The sequence below is a fragment of the Accipiter gentilis genome, chromosome Z (assembly GCF_929443795.1).
Source record: "Accipiter gentilis chromosome Z, bAccGen1.1, whole genome shotgun sequence".
Taxonomy (NCBI): domain Eukaryota; kingdom Metazoa; phylum Chordata; class Aves; order Accipitriformes; family Accipitridae; genus Astur; species Astur gentilis.
In genome coordinates, this window is record NC_064919.1 from 50179667 (window position 1) to 50200236 (window position 20570).

At 38.7% G+C, this 20570-nt stretch overlaps 1 protein-coding gene across 1 annotated transcript in view; it reads left to right on the plus strand.

Annotated features, from left to right (window-relative positions):
- PCSK5 (proprotein convertase subtilisin/kexin type 5) overlaps positions 1-20570 on the plus strand; it is a 256599-nt gene that overhangs the window by 203628 nt on the left and 32401 nt on the right. The window contains exons 21-24 of the mRNA XM_049795548.1: positions 5374-5476; positions 9274-9410; positions 11389-11586; positions 11930-11998. Coding sequence (XP_049651505.1) covers positions 5374-5476; positions 9274-9410; positions 11389-11586; positions 11930-11998 — 507 coding nt within the window. The remainder of the gene's footprint in view (positions 1-5373; positions 5477-9273; positions 9411-11388; positions 11587-11929; positions 11999-20570) is intronic.

Here is a 20570-nt window from a genome sequence, read left to right on the forward strand (position 1 = left end):
CACAGGAAACTACATGGATTTCCAAAGCAGTACTATCAGCATGATGAGATAATGTTCAGTGAGATTCAGGCATCTCCATTCCACTGCCCTTTAGGAAACTCCCAGCTACTGAGCTTCACAAAAAGTAGGAAGCTTGACAAGATGAGACAGGAAAATGTCCAGCTGGGAAGCTCCAGAAATGGAAAGGCTAACCAGATTTTTTTCCATTGTCAGTGTAAAATTTTTGAGAGTGCCGTAGTACTTGCCCCTCCTTCAAGAAGTGACAAGGGTACAGAACAAAGCATTAGCAATACAGATTAGGATTACTCCATTCCCCCTCCCACTTTCTCACAGGACGGTAAAATTTCAGGCTCTAGGTGAGCAGCAGAAAACCTTGCCAGGCTTTGACCTTTGTGATTACAGAGGCAAGGAAGAAGCCCTGATCCCACCCAGCTTTTACTTGCAGACATCCACATTATTAGTAAAAATTGAGGTTTAAAGCTAATTTTTAAAATGCTAAAAAAATTACTACAACTGGAGGTTTAAATCTGATTTTTAAAATGCTAAAAGAATATCTTTCTGGAGTCTATTTATGCTCGCTCAGTATCCCTGAGGGCTCTGGCTCTTCAATGGGTTTCTAACAACCATTGTATAAATACTACATAGAAATGAAGGAAAAAACACACAGAGTAAAGAGGGTAAAAAAATCCCTTTGTGTCAGCAAAAAAGGCAGCTTTGGCTAATGTAAATATTTTTATTCTGCAAGGGAAAGAATAGAGAGCTGTGTAAGATAGTGTTATTGATAAAGGCAGTTGCCTCTCTCCTGCCTGTCACGACTAAAGCTAACCTAAGGCTCTGTGTGATCTCAGCTAATCCTGCAACAAAAGACCCTTTCATCCTAAAATCATTATATCACACTCTACTCCACACACCGCTGCTCAGGGAAGAGATGTTCAGCCCTTTTCAAGGTTCTGCTTTGTCCCTTGGCACAAGGGGGAGCTTCAGTGACTTAGGAACCAACATCCTAATTTCAGCCTTCTGGTTCACTGCTGCCTAGAGCACTTTTGAAAAGATGACTTCCAATCCTAAATCCCTCTGATCACCTCAAATCATAGCACCCCAAAGTTTTGCCCATGAAGGCTATCTTCTTTGTCCCTTCTGCACATCCACATAGGGAGACAGAAATTTGGTCATTGTGTAGAACAGCTGAGTGGAGAATAATTAGCAGGAGACTGAAAGCTGAAGCTAGACAAATAATTGGAAACGAGGCTCAAATTTTATATGACTGCCCAAAATTCAGGGGGAAAGGAAATGCCATAATCTCCATGTCCTAACATTTCCAAGATGAAGATAAGATTTCTTTCAGGGAGCTGTAATCTATCAAATATTAAAGCTTAATATTAACAGGGGTGTAACTTTAAGAGGAATCCTAAGGGTGAATTTTATTGGCTTGTTATATGCAGGTTAGTCTAAGTTCCTTATGGATTTAAGCTCTATGGATAAATACTTCTTCAGCAAAACTCAAGGAGCTGATCCCACAAACCAGCCAAAATAAAATGTATCAAGGCCGAATATGGAAAAAAGCAGAGAGCTCCCTAAGACAGAATCCTCTTGGTTCTCACTGCTGACTGATGAAAAACAATTCTGATCAATGTTTTGTTATCTGCTTTGTGAAACCTTTGTAATCCATAAGATCACATACAAAAGCCCAAGTACAAAATCCATAGCCAGGCTCCCATGAAAGTAAACAAGCAAAAGGGAGGAAATAAGGTCATTTTTTCATTGATTATAAAGAAAAGTCACTGGGGGAATGCTATAGAAGATAACCAATGAGCATTTTTAAATTAGACAAAGTGATGTTTTGATTGCGAAAAGTGGTGAAGTAACACGTGACTTGCAGTGACTAATTCTCATGGGGAGGCTACAAGAGAAAGATTCATTTATGACTGCCAGTAGATAAAACCATGTATCTCCAGGCCTAACTTACAAGGACAACTTCACACCTTCATCTAACTGGTCTCCTGAAACACCCTGTGCTGTCAATGAATGGCACACCTTTTGAAAAGCAGGAAAGAAATACTGACAAGATAAGGGCTGTACACTTAATACTACTTATGCAAAGACATAGCAAAGACCTGGCAACTATGATAGTGCTCTAGTCTGGAACTCAGGAGAGACAGGTTCTAGTATGTTAATACACCCTAACTTGATAATGTTACTGCAACTCAGTTTTTCTGCCTCCTTAATGGGAGACAATAATCCTTAGGTCATTTTAAAATTCATCATATCAACTGATAGAAACTCAGCGTAAGTGTAGGGCTGTTGTATGCAGGTAAGGCACAGCCTACAACATGATGTGGCCCAGATGTTAAACATTTCTAACTAGTGACATAAAAAATTATACATGAAAATCTTCCCATTACGAGGCATTATGTCTGTTAACATAGCCTTATTCATATAATACAGAAGAAATGAAAAAAAAAAAAAAAGAGAGTTGAGGCTTTGGTTACTAGTATTTATCTAGCGAGATTTGTAAAGAAATATATCACCCATAAGAAACTCTGGCAAACAGTTACATTGCCCCTTGGAATAGTTTAAAAGTCTTCTTTAAAGTTGCATTTCAGTGTTAACTCTTCAAATAACCACTAAAAACTATTTTGTTAACATTTAGTGGCAGATCTACAATTCTAGATGTGACTTGCAATTCAGAGGGCCTAATATGTAAGTATTTTCTGGTGCACATTCTTATAACAGTATGCTTTAAAATGCTTCACCTTGGAGAATAAAGTAAGCAGAGAACTGGTCTTCTTGGCACTATTCCAGCACAGCTGAAATGCATTACAGCACTTCCAATGAAAGGCACTACAAAGAAATAAGAAAAACCTTTTAAAACTAAGCACTTCTACCATGTGGGAAGGATTTGAGTGGGCATAGCTGAGGTGTATGAGTTAGTAGCTCAGGTCCGATGGATAAGCATACAGGCAGTGTGGGCAAATAAAGTGAAGGACAGGAGAAAAAAAAAGTTTTTCTAACACATATCACAAAACAAGATCAGAGAAGCAAATCTTTAGTAACATTGCCCTGTCAGATTTCCCAGTGATGTGAAGCCACTAGTATAAAGCACTGAGCCACCAAACCTGCAATAGGAAGACTTTGCAGGTACTGCATTTTTTCATGGTTGTGTATTGTCCAAATATATATGTGTGTGTATATATATGTATCAAATTATACTTTAAAATCTCACAGAGCATTTGAGATCACGGGTTTCCATGTTATACCCTCTGAATACATATCAGAAAGACTCAAGAGGCCTACATTAAGCAAATCTGTCAGTGACCTATTGATCTACTGGACAGCAGGCCACAGTCTTTTTTTCTAGAACATGAGAATTATAAATACTCTGTATTGTGATAGTTATTAATCAATACGTTTAATCTCAGGAATATCTGGATAAATTCAGAATCCTGCTCAATTCTATGTGAAACAACTATACAGTTTATAAGATTTTTATCATTAGTGCTTTATGAAGTAATCTATCATACCAGATAAAGTGTTGCAGTTCAGAAAAGCTACACCACTTCCATGGAATTACGTCAATTTACACAATTCAAGGCCTATATGGGCATGTGTGGGATTACATAAATGCATGTAAATATATATATACAAAATGCTGTTTGGATAATGAGAACTATAAAAATGTGTGCATATGTATGCAGACAAAGATTTCTGTTTCCCTGATCTCATCAAGAGACTGTTTATTTGCTCCCAGTTCTGAACTTCTTCCTAGTTAGCATTGATCCTAGGCTTCTGAGGAGCACTGTCTTTGTGTTTTCTGCGGCTCTGTCACTGGCTTTTGGCTTGTCTTTTACATTTTTGCATTCTTCAGGAGACACACAAACCTTTACAAAACGAAAATTGTATCTTTACCTACATTTTGGGTACCTCAGCTTTCACCCACAGTTGGCTGGGCATTCCAGTTGGTATGCCTTTATAACTATACTGTTCTCCTCCCCGAAGCATGATAAGTACTATCTTAGTTTATATCTCATACCAGATATTTCAACTATTATAAAATTTGTTAATACAGATTAATATGGAGTAGAAAACACAAGGAACAGAGAACATAATTTGCCGTATTTTAGAAAATGTTTCTTTCCCACATCGTTTTACGCTTACAGCAATAGTTACTGGTATAGTGCCTTTGCTTTTCAGTGTAAGGAACTCATTGCAACTGAGCCAAAACCAAGTCATTTCACATTTGTATATTGACTCCTAAAGTTCACTGTGTTTGCCAAATCTGGATTTCCCAGCAGCAATGCAAATGGAAAGAGTTTCTCCATATTGAAGTATCCATAGAAACTGCAGGTTTTATGTATTATATAGGACTCTCTGCCCAACCTCTTCCATTACTTAAGAACAAAGGAACAGCCAATTCTCTCAAATATATATACTCAGTTAGAATAAAATTTCCCACAGCAAACTGACATTAAAGACCCAATCTTGAGCTTTATAAAACTGCTTGATAAACGGATTTACTGTCCCCACAAAATGCTGCACACAGATACAGTGTTCATGCTACTTACCAAATTAATATCTCTGCTCTGACAGTTGTAAAGCATACAGCTTACCCATTTGTACCAATATTTTACTTAATATTCAGTAAATAAAGAGGGAAACTTTGCAATTCAGTGCCATAGTAGTACTAGTGTATTCATGATCTGGAAATGTTTATGTCTTTATCTCAGTTTTAAGGCAATAATTCTTATTACATAATATATTTTTTTTTCAAGTGTTTGGGCACCAAATTTTCATTCAGCCTAAATGAGAGCTTTTAGGTGTGGAGTCTTCCAGCAGCAGCTTGGGAGGGGGACAAAAGATGTTCTAGCTAGAGGTTTGGGAGTCACCAACATGTCTCTGACTAATGGAAGCTTACTCAAGTCCTCCTCCTCACATAGCATACTCCACACCCATTAGAGTACACTCTTTATGCTGCAGCTTGCAATCAGGAGCATGTTGCAGCTTCACCAAAGGACATTAGGTAATGAATACTGCTAGATAGCACTGGTTTTGATGTAACTTTCCATGGTGAATCTTAAGGAGTTCCATTACTTCAACTGATGCAAAAGAAATAGCATTAACCCGAACAACAAGAATCACTGTCAGATTCAAATGGAAAATAAAAATAAATAAATAAATAAGGACTAGAAACTACTAATTCTGAGTATCCAAGGGAGCCAGTACTTGTTTTCCTGATATCACAGGGAAACATGCTCATTTCAGTACATCAGAACATATCTAATTCCTTTTACTCATTGTATTTTCCAGGCTGGCTTGGTGAATCATTATTTTTAATGTGAGATGTTGATCTGAAATAAAAAAACTTTTTTCTACCAGGGGAATACCTCGATGATTCCCAAGAATGTCAGTTGTGTGAAGCATCCTGTCAGATGTGCATTGGACCTGAGCCGGACAACTGCATCAGCTGCCCATTCACAAGGTGATTTGTCTCCTAGCACTTTGCAGTACAAAGACCTTGCCTCATCATCTGCAGAATTGGCTGTATGGTCTTAAGCACTAGCTTGCAGAGACAACTGAAGCATCAAAAAATGATTAGGGCAAACAAAACCCAGGCAAGTGAGAAGAGAAGTGGTATCTGAACAAGACCGCTGGCTACATGGGCAGTTGATGTTTAGGCAGATGATTCCCACAGATACAGAAAAAAAATCTCTTATAGTCTCTCTTTCATTGTCATCCTTTCAAAACCATAATTGCTAGAATCACAACAGTGATAAATTTAACAAGAGTCTAGGGCATCTGTAATTGTACAGAGCTATGGAGCTTGGCACAAGGCTTGAATACGGACACTGGGGCTAGCAATCAGCTAGTTTGGGAGATATTAATAGCACCTAAACATCATCCCCTAAATGAGGTGTTTTAAGTTAGGTTGATTTTTCTAACCTGCCATAAGGAGTGAACAGAACTAGAAAGAAGCTTTTCCACAGGACATTGCAGATCAGAGGCTTATGTTTAGGTCATCTCGCTCCTATTCCAGGAGTCTGCTTGTTTTAAAGTCATGTCCTACCAATAGCATTATTCTTGCACTGACAGCTGTGGTTCTGTCAGATTGCATTGTTGTTAGCCGATATTTACAGTGGTATGAAATCAGAATCAGGTCCTGTAAGGCACAGAAAAAAAGCAACCCAAGCAATCCTGCAATTTATCTTGCAAATATCTATGATGTGGCTACACCAGTAAAAGACACACCAGGACCAATGGAGTCCAAACAAATTCATAACTGAGGAAATAGTATTAAGTTAAGGTGTGTTACATCAGAAATGGCATTAGCACAGAAAGTCTGGACAGAATTTTGGACTGCAGACTGGATTTCTTCAATGCACAATTGCATTTAAATTAGACTGTTTGCGTTTTCTTGCAACCTATTTTGTGAACTTTGCACAAGATATTTGCAAAACAAAGAAGCTACAGAACAACACCATTAGGCAAAACCACTTAGGTTTTTGCAGTAATGAGGTCTCTGTGAGTTTTGGAAAGGTGCTTCTGTCTCCTCTATAACAAATCCTCTAACAGTTTTCAATTTTGGTATCTAAGGTTTCCAAAAGATTTCTATACTCCTTCTGTACATTATGAAAGCTGTTAGAAAAAGTCATAGTACAAAAGTCAGTAGTAAAAGAAATAATAATAAAGAAAAATCTCACCCAGAGGCTAAAGAGTAAATCCTTTGTACTTGAAATAGACCTGTTTAATTGACAGAATCCTAAATCATGTGGTATCTGTTGAAGACAATAATGAGTGGCCATTAGATAATACAGACTAAAATTCAGCAGTACTGCTTTCCTACAGGGGAACACCTTTCTTCCTTGAAAGTATGAAAAGACTTGGGGGGGAATTACTGAAAATAATGTGAAAACAAAAACACCAAACAATCCCTGTTCTTTGTGAAAATTCAGCAGTAGATGTCACCTTATTTCATAATAAAATCGCTGTCAGATCATCTTGTTTGACAATTCAAAATGCTGTTACCTGTTTTTAAAAAATTATGGAATTGTAGTTTTTTGTCCAGCCAAACTGATTTTCACAAAATTCCTTGCCTGTCTGTTTACTGTTCGAGCTACAAAAGTTACTGGCAGGATCTGACCTGCTGGTGTCTTCCATTAGGGACAACATAATAAAAAGCGAGACAAATGTACTCTACCACTGTGTGAGCTGTTTGTAAGGATGGCTATCATTACAGCCAGCACATGTAATACAACACAGTAATATTTGCATGTTATATAAGCATAGCCCCACTACCTCCAGTACTTCTGTCACATTGTCCCATTTGCAAAGAAACCAACCAGAGGAGCTCTTAAACATGCAGCTATAGATATATGAGCTACAGTCTGCATAGGAGTATCTTATTGTCAGACTCCAGAGCAGAAATACACCTTTGCTGAATACTTCGTATACCCACACAAGCTTCTCCCTAATTCCCTCCAGCAGCCTGCCTTGAGCCTCACAAGTCTTTTTAATCAATTCCTAAGTTTTCTTTGTTCATGCACTTCAGGAAGGCTGTTTGCATGATAGCCTATTCTTCCATCTTCGCACTCCATAAGCCTAGACTTTTCCAATCATGGTAAATTTTAAATGGTTTCAAAGACTATTTGACAAAATTGTTTTTTAACTTTTGTCCTGGTTTCAGCTGGGATAGAGTTAACTGTCTTCTTAGTAGCTGGTACAGTGCTATGTTTTGAGTTCAGTATGAGAAGAATGTTGCTAACACACTGATGTTTTCAGTTGTTGCTCAGTAGTGTTTAGACTGAAGTCAAGGATTTTTCAGCTTCTCATGCCCAGCCAGTGAGAAAGTGGAGGGGCACAAGAAGTTGGCACAGGACACAGCCAGGGCACCTGACCCAAACTGGCCAACAGGGTATTCCATACCATGGGACGTCCCATCCAGTATAGGAACTGGGGGGAGTGGGGGAGGGGAATCACCCCTCGGGGACCGACTGGGTGTCAGTCGGCGGGTGGTGAGCAATTGCCCTGCGCATCTTTTGTACATTCCAATCCTTTTATTATTACTGGTGTCATTTTATTAGTGTTATCATTATTAGTTTCTCCTTTTCTGTTCTATTAAACCGTTCTTATCTCAACCCACAAGTTTTACTTCTTTTCCCGATTTTCTCCCCTATCCCACTGGGTGGGTGGGGGGAGTGAGTGAGCGGCTGCGTGGTGCTTAGTTGCTGGCTGGGGTTAAACCACGACAACTTTGCAGATTATTTTTCTCCTCTTCTTTCAGAATAAATCTGACAATGACCATAGCAACTCAAATTTATGAAGGCATATTGCAGACATTCTCTAATGCCATTGGCTGGCTCCAAGGAAGCATGCACTATCTTAATGTTATGGAAAGCCTACTGTTCCCTAGGTGTACAGCCAAGCTGATAGTCTCAAAATCTGTACTGAGATCCTGAATGGTGCTCAGCTTCTCTAGAAATTGAGTCCTAAGTCCTCAGATACCAAAATGGTAAAAACAGTTAAGTGTGGAAGATTACAGTCTCTCCTCTCTTATTTTCTTAATGTTGAAAACACTGTCAAATTCTAGCCAACTTGTTTTATATTCTTTTAATAGTCATATCTGTATTGATGCTTTTCTACTTCTCTCCCAAACAGATTAAAGCCAGTAAACATTAAGTAGCGGTGAAAAAGGGACCAGAAATTTTCATCACAGAAAAGGATTCTCTACCAAATATTTCATTACCCAGCAAAAGGAGAACACTTAGCAGCAAAACTCCTAAGTGTTTGCAGATATGCCAGTCTAAAAATATATCTCCTAAAGGCCAAGATTCAGATAGATATTTGACTTTATGTACAAAGTCATTTTATTGAAGCCATAATGTTGCTCACAGGAAGACTTTAAAGTAAAACTAATAGGAAACTTCAACAGATGGATCATTCCTTCATAGAGAAAGATCAAGTCTTGCTTTCCTTCTAACAGACATAAATAACCACTGCAGGGATTGTGATAGAAGGACATCTAGGTACAGGACCAAAAGGTGATTTTTCTCAGAAAAATCTCAGGTAAAAACCTAATCTCTGAAGTCTAAGATCCAGGTTCAAAACATGGTTGACTTTCCACTTAGTAAATACTATAAGTAAGATCAGGAAAATGAAGGCATAAAGTGCAAGGCCTCTTGTAAACAAAGAGAAGGAAGAGCATTTTGGGTTTCTTGTTAGCTTTCTTTAAAGAACAAATAGTTGCTAAATTTGTAATTATGCCTCTCTCTGCCACAAAAGAGTCTTTGACGATGGTCGCTGTGTTATGCAATGTCCCAGAAGAAAGTTTGAATTCAAAGGACAATGTCATTTGTGCCATCATACCTGCCTGGACTGCAGTGGAAGTGAACCTAACAAATGCATTGCTTGTGGAACAGGTAAGAAAGATTTCCTCTTGCAGCTTTTTCCCCTTCCAAGGCCTCCCAGTTTCCTTTTCCCTCTGCTCTCAGTTGTTAGAGCTAATAAAATAAACAGTGCTTTTGCTACTGATCTGCATCATGATCTTGTTTTAACCCTGAAGGGAGTTGGAACACAATTTATTTTTTTAAAAGTACAAGAAAACACAACTCTGCATTGTCCTTGCATCTTTATGCATTTTCCTTGTATATTTTGAGTAGGAGCTACATTAACAGAAACAGAAAGAGTAGCACAGGAAAAAAAGGACAGAAAACCTACATAGCCTGCCTCTGGAAAACAAAGCTCCATACATGCCTCTCCCAGCCTATACACATTATGTGCTACACTGAAATGGAGCAAGCTTGCACAAGCAGGCAGGGAGCCAGGGAGCTTTCAAAACCTCTGTCTGGGGAAGGCTAGGAAACGTGTGGTGGGTTTCACCACAGACTGCTGTGTCCCTGCAGCTGGACAACCAGGGCCTGCAAAGAGAAGCTTACCACTAACACACATAGAAACTCGTCTTTCTGACACATTTTTATAGAGCTTAGGTTGAGACAGAGTGTAATATAGTTAAAGTTGTGGTTGTTCCAAAAAGCAACTCTTCTCCTTTTGAAGCTCCATTTTAAAAATTATTCCCTCTCACCTCTGTCACACCTGATGGCTGAAGAACTTGAGGCTATTACATACAAGTATGTGTAACTAGCCTGAGCTGTCCTTGGAAATGAGTATGTAAGATTTGACTTTCAATTCACTTAATAAAGAGACTTTTTTGGTGACCTTTTTCTGGGGACTGACAATGTATTCACAGCCTTTTTCTTTTCAGCTGCTACTTCCATTTCAGTCCTAGTAATTAATGGCCCAGGTTTTATTTAGTAATAAATGTCTAGATCACAAGAAAACACTAGTATGATTGGCATTAATTTGTCGTACTGATGATGTGATTGACTTTCTCACTTTGGGAAATGTGACTGAGTAGACGAAGTTTTCAAATGGTACTTCAGGTCCAATGCGAGGGAGACTTTTGTATAATTGTTCCCCAAGTCTCTCCCTGTGGTGGACAGCAATATAAATTTCTGTATTTCTGTGCATCAAGAAATGAAGACACTGATGAGAGTCACACCCTGAGGAGGCTGGAAAAGATCATTCTAAAGATTTGTATGTGAAAAGTAAAAGAAACAAAGTCTGAATACTTCTGCAATGTTGCAGCAGTTATTCCTATTATAGCTGCTTTCTCTGTAGTTTCAGAAATAAATTATGGTAAGCAAGTTCTTGCTCTATTGTTAAAACTTAGCCCTTAGCACATTAATGTATATAATTTATACTGTAGGGTAACCCATTAGAAAACTCCCCATGTTGCAGCACATGGCACACGGAGCTGCAGGTGTCTTCACAGGTTTCTTTCATTCAGAAGGACTTGAAGCAGGGACCTCCCAGTTCCCCATGCACTAGAGAATGCTACTGCTCTGATAGCAAATAGATGCACACTTGCTATTTAGTTTCAAATCTAAACTATTCCAGATTCTAGCTGTGACTGGGATGAGCATTACAGTTTAATCTACTATGGACACAGACTGATCCTTTCCAAAGATGGACAGCTTTGCTTTCCTAATGGCAATTCTACATTTGCATGTACAATACAGTACAAATACTTGTATGTTCACTGAAAGGGAACTCAGTCATGGAAATCTCTTGATTCTTATTTTATTAGATTGATGGATGTAAACAGTAATTAGTCATTAGCATGACATCTTTAAAAGCCTTACATCTCCAGGAATGTGGAAGGTTTGAGGTCCTGAAACTTTTATACATTTTAGCTCATCTGGTGTGAAACTACAAATCTAGCAGTCAGTGAACAATATTAATTCTCGTCAGCTGCAGCACCAGTGATTCATAAAGCTGAATCTTATGCCCAAATGTCCTCTATGGCTAACATCTTTTTCCTATTTGTTTGCCACACAGATAGAAGAGGGATCGAACGTTTCCTGTATAATGGGGAGTGCAGAGAGAGCTGTCCTCCAGGTCACTACCATTCAGAGCATACCTGTATGGCTTGCTCTGCGCACTGTGAGGTGTGCCTGAACTCCAGCCACTGCAAAAGATGTTTCAGAGGCTACTACCTTACGCAAGATATATGTCAGAAGCATAGTTGTAGAGAAGGTAAGCATCCTTCAACAGGAGTTAACACATATTCTATTTAATTCATTACAGAAATCGGGTTAAGGGTTGTGGTTCCTATTTTGTAATATACAATCACACCTGATCCTGAGGTCCTTAAACTCCAGGTCTGATTCTCTTCTAATATCATGTTAATGTAAAATAGGAGTATTTTCCTCAAATTGAGTGGGGTTACACAAGAATAAATGAGAAAAGAAATTGCTGTTTGTCTTTCTCCTTTTTGGATTTGAATAAAGTTTGTTTTGGGGAACCTTGCTGATTGCTTCCAAATGTTGGACTTCCATTATCTAGAATTAACCCAAAATTGGTGATTTGCATAACACAGGTGAAGTGGAAGATCCTGACTCTGAAGATTGCTTACCATGTTCAGACGGATGCCAGAACTGCATATTGGGTAAATATTCCCTTTATGAACCTTTATCCTTATTCTCAAGGTAGGGAAAAATTATTCCTCCTCTCTCTCTTGTCACGAGCCTATGTGCAGGCTGCTGAGCACTGTTGCATTCTCCTACCAAGTAAACTGTATATTTCCCAGTGTATGTATTTTTTAACACCATTTCTAAATTCTCTCTCCAGCATAAATAAGAATATTTTTGTATTAATTTAGCTATTAACCTTTGCAGTGTTTTTTTTCTTTCCTGCTTGAATGCCACACTTAGGCTGAGAGATATACTGACTTTCTGAAGCCATTATCAGACACAGAACATTATCACAGATGTTCAAATTTTCTAGGCCTGAAAATAGATCATTAGCCTGTGCTTTTTTTAAAGGAAATAGACATAAGTACAGACCTTAAATTTCATTCAAGAGCAGGTCACTGCAATAGCAGTGCCCTAAAAAAATACTAAAACATTGATTCATTTTTCATGCTTGATTAAAAAAAAAAAGTTCCTTCTCAACATAATACGATGTTGGCAGACAGTTCGTTCTTTTCAGATAAATGCCATTTAACTTGCTGAACTTGATTGAATCTGTATCTCAATAGTTCACCTTCACAGGGGATTGAAAATGTTCAAAAGACATTGCAACTCATTGTTTCCGCTGTGTTTACATTAAGAAAATTTTATTTCCTGTGGCTATATGGACAGCAGTACAACTGATCAGTAACTCAAGACTGAGAGGCAACAGGGTGACTCATCAGAAAGGTATTCCACTTGCAAACTCTTAGACAAATTTCTTCTTAAGAAAGCACAGAGTTTAGATAAAGTAGTGCCCAACTTTGTACTGATGTGCTAAGATGCTTTGATAAGACCATCTACAGTTCAGAAAGTAAGACTTTGCTAAAATCTCCTTGAAAGTTTATACAGAAGAAAAAAGTAGACCTAAGCTTTACTTCTTTTGGTACAAATCTAGAGCAAGTCACCGATCTGCAAATAGTTATCTGGAATTACTACTTGCTAAGTGCTAAACTTAGAGACTACCAGGACCTTCCATCCCCTCTCTGAATTCAGACAGACTTCCACAGACAGGAGTTCACACTGGGCCCTCTGGTTTCTCCCACTTGCTCTCTGTCTTTTGGAGCCTGGTTTAATAGGCACCATGATCAGTACGAGGAGACTGAATGTTGCTATACAAAGGCGAGTGAATAGCAGGAAAGAAAACTGAAAGCAACCCATAAGAAACAAACAAACAAACAAACAAACAAAAAAAAAAAACAAAACCAGAAATTAATTCCCACCAGTAGTCACAGCTATTTCAATGTTCTTTCTGCTTTTGTGCCAACAATATGTTTCCCGGGGAAAAAAGACCAACATAAATGCTTGTGCATACCAAACTTATGTAAGGATTTTCATCACATACTACTTTCTTCTTTCTACCAGTCATCCAATCTAATATGTCATACCATGAAACTCCCTATGACTCTCGTGCCCAGCCGTTCCGCATGAATGCAGTCAAGCCTAATGCTTTCCTCTGTGACTATCCCTGTAGCTTTCAATATTGCTGAATGAAGAGCTGGAGGGACCAGGTTTTAATATGATTGCAATTACACTGTGGTCTTTTTTTTGTATGGCATGTTAACCAGATTCATGTCAGCTGTCTGCTTGGTTGTGGGGAGAAAAAAGAAAAAGAGGAGTTAAGCGAGAGAATCTGCTTCAATACCAACCTTTTTTGCTGCTATCAGATGTTACTTTCTTTCCTATGGTAATATTTTCAGTGCTCTTTACAACACTTGTGACTAAAAATTCTTTCTGTCTCTTCTGCAACTGTTTAGTGCCAATCCTTGCTTTGAATTAGGGTGAAATGCACTATGAATAGCAACTTAAATATAGTCATTGCAAGTAACTCAGAGGCTGATTTTGTTTGTATATGACCTTAATAAGCCTGCATAAGGAGACTGCAAGATTGTTCATGGGCAGCTGGCATACAGAAAAAGGAGCTGCGCTCATTCGCCTTTGTCTTCAGAAGATCACTCATCTCCTAAATATTAATCATCCATAATATTCACTACATATTTACCCTCAGGTTCTTGCATTCAAAGTTCTGATTTAAAATGGCCTTTTTAAAAACTTCAAAGATCAACAGAATGGATGCAGATAAAGCAAAGACTGTATTAACTTTCACTGCCGAGTAAAGTCGGAAGTACTAAGATGCCAGAGTTTGGTAAGGGGCATATTATTAAGGAAACTCTTTGGTAGTTACGATTCATATACTATTGAGAGTCAAAGACATTGGTTTAATGTTAGCTCTATTTGGAACAGAAGCACAGCAGTGGCCTAATAGCAAGATCCCAAGCAGCTTTTGCAAATTACCATGTGTTCCTGAAATAAAGCATGACCTGTAAACCTCAAACTTAAAATTAATCAGGTAGAGATGCTGTTCACTTGTGTTTCTGCTCTTAATATTCAATGAGTTTTCTCATACCAATAACTTCATTCATAGATGAGTACAGTAATAGGTTTCTCATAACTTATCAGAAAAATTGATATATAGAGAGATTTCTGAAAAAAAAAAAAAAACATCTGAACTCCCTGTTTCAGAAGAAATGGATTATTTTGAAAACTGTAAAGAAATTACACTGCCATAAAAATAACTTAATAATAACTAAGGTCTAAATAACTTTCAAGGTGACAAAATATGGAATATGATACATTTAGTTTCTCATCTTTATGGTCTTTATACAGAGGTGTTTTTTTTAAATTAAGCAAATGCTGCATGATTTCACAGTGTCTCTTTGTCCTATCTTCCTTTCAACACCACTGAGGAATTTAATCTGACTAAGAACTGTAGAGCAGGAGTAGGAAAAGCATTCCAATGCTATGAACATTTCTACTAGAAGTACACAGAAAGCCCTGGGGAATGGTTTATTTAAAAAAAAAAAAAAAAGGAGGAAGCAAAATGTGGTAATCATAGCAATTGGAATCAAAATTGTATAGCTCACATACTGAAAAGTAGTTATTCATATACAAATGCAAATACATTTTGTGCATACTTATGGATCTGCAAAAGACTTTAGACCATTCTCTTGCAAAAAATCATCAGGCACCTGCTCTTTCTGAAGTGCTTTGAGATCTTTAATATATACTGTAAGAGATAAAAGTAATTAACTACTTTGGTTTATACTGAGTGCAGCATCACTTACAAAAGCTGTATGAATTCAAAAAGGAGTATCAGACCACAGTGACATTGCATTGTAAACTGAGAACAATGAAATGCAAGTGATTCTCTTACTGCCTACAAATTACAAAGTTTAATTGATTATTTTTTTTCTTTTTTTGTAGACACAGATCTAGTTTTAAGGGGGGCTATATGTGTTAATTAAGATAACTGAACTGCCTGTTTTCCTACTAGCCTGAATATTTGGCCAAAGAAATTTTTCACAGGGAACGAAAGAATAGATCAAACCGCCTCCTGCAGTCTTGGGCAATGTTGTCCTGCTTTGTGCAGGCAAGAAAATGAATTACTTTCTTTTGGCATGATGCCAGGTACCAGCAGAATAGAGCAAGTAATGGAGGCAGACTGTGTGGGAAATCTCTCTTCTTGATCAGTAGTGAACCTACAGACAGATTAAGACACAGGTATCATACTTTTATATCGGTTTGATACTTTACATCCCATGTCAGACATTTCAGAGAAGAATGTAAAATCTGCCCAGTAAGTAACACTGCAGGTTATTGGTCACCAGGCATGAGGATACTGAGGTAGAAGATTGACAGTGTTGTAATATTTTCTGGGATCCTCAGGGAGTGAAATAAAATCTGTTTCCCTCCAAGTTTGGACCCGGTTTTGTTTTAGGGCTCCAGTGTGGCAATATATCTTTACTGTATCTACATTGAAGGTCTAAGAGCAAAGATAGGAACTGTCAGAGAGGCTTAATCAAGGACAGATAAGTCTTTGTAGTTTAAATACAGATGATGTTTTCTTTTAAATTCAGGCGATACTTTTCTTTCTGATTCACTTCATTAATTCAGAGGCTGCTCTTTTTTTAAGGAGATAAAGAATCTTTAATGCTCACAGACACTATTCTGCCTGTAGATACTGTCAAGTCCTGGGATATGAAACAGGAAAATTGCCTTAGACAGCACTAATCCCAAAAGGATCTATGGCTTTGTGTACACAGTGTCAAAACAATGGCTGTGCACAGCAGGGTTCACCTCCCTACCTTCTTCTGTCCACATGCTCTCGAATGCATCTGCCTCTGCTGGCTGCCATACTAACCCAATTGACATGCTCAAGTGCACGGCATCCCATGAGATCTGAAAGGCACACTCTTGCACAGGCATGGAAATCTGAAGTGAGAGCCAAAGACAAGTCAAGTCTTAAGGGCGACTTCAATATGTATGTTTACTCCTAAATTCTTACAAGCTTCAAATATATTGCTACTGCTGTGCAAGCAAATGCAAACACAAAATTGGACAGATGAAGTGTCTAAGAAATTGTGCTGAATAAATTTCAAGCCCACACTTCCAAGATTATCTTTATGATTTTGGTACCTCAGTTCTGATAACCCAATTTTGAACACTCTAGGCCTACTTTCTAGAGCAGCAATGAGCTATTATTTCTCCCTCTGATGCAGATAGATCCCAGGGCACTGTGGGTTTTCATTACCTCTGACCATCAGGCCATGATTAAATTTTGGTGACTTGACTTCTGATGGGCACCAGAAAACACCATGAAGTCTATAAAATTAAATCCAGTTTCCTCTGCAAAGGCAACTTTAGAAAAAGAAAGTTCTGCTGAAGCAATGTCATTAAGGAGGACGATTTTCTTTGTGCAATTTCAGTATCTACCTTCCACATCTCAGTGTGAGTTCACTTAGTCATAGATTTAGATCACTTCAGAATACCACTAATATTTTCTTCAGACTCTTAAAACTGTAATGAGTTTCAGAAACTCTTCAGAGTCAAACTTACCTTTTTAGAAAGCAGTCAGCTATAAACCACCACTGAGGACAAGAGAAAAAAAATAAGGTAAAACTGAAGATTTTGAGCCACTTAAAGTAATTATTCTAAGAGAATTTCACAGTTAATATAATGCAAGAACATAACAATCCTGGCTCTCATTTATATGTCTAAAATACAAAACATGGACCACAAACACTTCTAGCTCTCAGTCTCTTTCTAATAATACAATTTGCATTTGCCCTTTTGCACCTACCTAATGAATAGACACAAAATATGAATACTTATGAAGGTGGTAAGTGACAAACTTCTCTGATATCTATTGACTTGCATATATACTCTTCACAAGCAGAAACTGCCACACCAATAATGCTGAATATGAGCACCTAGTTCACTGAGGAGCTAAATATTTGCAACACATGGAGCTCAGTGGATCATTGATAAATTCATAGGAATCAACAGGATAGGTCTTCCTCTCAGAATGGATTGTGAAAGTCAGGCATTCTCCCAATTTATTTGCCTTCTGCCAGTGTCCTCCCATGGAGCCACACATTCCTCATCTAATTCTTACTCACCTACTCACTGATTCAGTTCCACTCACCTCACCCAGCTTGCGAAAGTACAGCGTGTTATGATATGAATACTTCTCACCGATTCCCAGAGATTACTTCATCTCCATGTAGCAAAATACCATGTATATCGCCTTTAGACCCATGCAGGTTTCTGCAGAGAGTAGCACAAGGTGGTTTTTCCAAACTTTGCACCAGGACTATTTTCAAAACCTAACACTGAGAATAAAGTGCTCCTCAGTGAGGGTGCAGAGTGAAGAATGTTCAGAATAGCCATCGCACTTTTCTCTTTCAAAGCTACCTTACAGAAGAGACAAACACTGGGAAACTCCAAGGAGCAGCATCCCTGAGAATAAAAGCCTACAAAATAGGCATTTAGGCCCAAGTGTTTTTAGCAAGGTAAAGCCTGACCAACTCTCAAACGTCATCCAGAACCTAACTATTTGGTTTGCTCTGGGTTACAAGGTATCTGTACAAACATACAGCTATAAAGGCATAAGTGAGACTAAATAACACGCAAATGATCCACAAGATCCATTATACACAGCGAGATGGGGGGAAAATACAGTCTGTAAGGCAGTGGGAGTGAGAGAAAAGGTATTTGGAGAAGATTTAAGGAATGTGTGAGATAGTTAAAAGGGCATCACTGTGAACAGACTCAAACTTACAGGTACAGATTGCAATTCTGGCGGTTGTGCTCATGATTAATGAGTGAAGAGTGATCTGGTTCCCATAGCAACCTAAGAAACACAAAGAAAAACTTCATTTCTTCAAACCTTCCCTGATGATGAATAGACCTTGGCTTTCAAAATGCCAGAGAAAATTATGATAAGAATCCTTTTTTATCTCAGAGTAAATCTTCCTCAAGAGGTTCATCTTGCAGAATAGGTTTTATATTTGCAGATAAGAGGACTTGTTTCCACAGGCTTCTGGAGTGAGAATATGCAACCTGTGCAAAACAATGCCCAGCAAGATTTGGAACTGTTCTTCTCTGATTTTCAGTACTGACATTTCAGTGTAGGCAGAACATTACATTAGAGGATTTCATCTTTTCTAGAGTATAGATAAAAGAAAATTTCCTTGCACACTGAAGGTACAAGATGTATGTATTAAAGAAAACATTCTGTCTTTGAAATTTTTCTTTCTCTGAGAAAGAAAACTAGTTCCTGACTAAAATCCAGGCTTGGGGCAAGTCACTGGAAAAACTTAAGATATGAGAGTGAACCATGCATTCTGCAAACACAGAATACTCCAGATTTTAGTTTAGAGTTTTCTGTAGAAATAAAAGCACAGAAGAAAAATACTGGATCAGACCAAAGGTTTGTCTAGCTCAGTAGCCACTGACCAAACAGTGAATGTACTCCTAAAATTACAAAGGCAAACAAAGCATGTATTGCTATTCCTTCAACAATTTGCAGTTCAGAAGCTTCATGAATCAAAACAGTAACAAAATGTTAGCTGCTGAATCATTCTGCTGGACTTACTGAAGAACAAATACATTAAAACAAACATAATCTAAACCATCTGTAGACCAGACCCTCTTTTCAGGGAAGTTTGCTGCCTCCCTGGAGCCCAGATCAGAGATGTCACCAGAAAACTGATGAGGATAGTACAGCCTTCAAATTATTACCTACTCTTGCTCTTTCAAGTGGGTACCAGTGATGTTTCAACAAGAAGACCAAGCTCAATCAAAAGAGATTTCAGGACCCTGGGAAGAATGCTGAAGGATTCAGGAGCACAAGTTGTGTTTTCCTCAATCCTCCCAGTAAAGGGGACAGACACTGGAAGAAACAGGTGAGCCCAGGACATCAACACCTGGCTCCAAGACTGATGCCTCTGCCAGAACTTTGGAGTTTTATAATCACCAAGAAATGCTGGATTCTGCACCTTTGATGGAGTAATGTTGGAAACAAGTAAAAACTAGGAGATGAATGGCTGGAGAGCAGCCCTGCAGAAAGGGATCTGGGGGTGCTTGTTGACAGCAGGCTCAATATGAGGCAGCACTATGCCCTGGCAGCCAGGAGGGCAAACCGCATCCTGGGGTGCATCAAACACAGCTTAGCCAGCCGGTCAAAAGAGGTGATTATCCCGCTGTATTTGGCATTGTGCAGCCTCACCTCGAACACTGTCTGCAGTTCTGGGCCCCACAATTTAAGAAGGATGTGAAGGTCCTTGAATGCGTCCAGAGGAGGGCAACAAAGCTGGTGGAAGGGCCAGAAGGCATGTCATTTGGGGAACAGCTGAAGACTCTGGGTTTGTCTAGTTTGGAGAAAAGGAGGCTGAGGGGCGACCTCATTGCTCTCTACAGCTTCCTCAGGAGGGGATGTGGAGAAGGAGGTGCTGATCTCTTCTCCCTGGGATCCAGTGATAAGACACATGGGAATGGTTCAGAGCTGCACCAGGGGAGGTTCAGACTGGACATTAGGAAGCATTTCTTTACCAAGAGGTGCTCAAACACTGGAACAGGCTTCCTAGAGAGGTAGTCAATGCCCCACACCTGTCAGGGTTTAAAAGGCATTTGGGCAATGCCCTCAATAACATGCTTTAACCCTTGGGCAGTCCTGAATTTGTCAAGCAGTTGGACTAGATGATCATTGCAGGTCCCTTCTAACTGGAACTATTCTCTGCTCTGCTCTGCTCTGCTCTTCTCTTCTTGTCAAGCAACTCTACCTCAACACGTACTTGTTTCAGTTCTTTGGGTTTGTATCAGCCTAAAGCTCAAGGTCTTGATCTTTCAAATAAGCAATTGTATTATGAAAACACTTATTGACGGTAGCAGTGCAAATCTTGGATTCTCCCCATACAGAGAAGATGTTTCCCACGTGAGTCCTTCCTGCATAAATATGTTTTGTTAATGGAGGACCAGCACAATCCAGCTGTTCAAATTAGTGGTAAAACCTGCACTGATGTCTGTGGTGTAAACTTAGGACCTCTGGCCCACAGTCTGCATTCTTGCTTGTAAGAGAGCACTCTGGGTAATGCTGTTCACTCAGAGGAACTACCTATGTAGTAAGAAACTATTCAAACATAAGGGGCCATCTCAGCATAATAAGTGTGT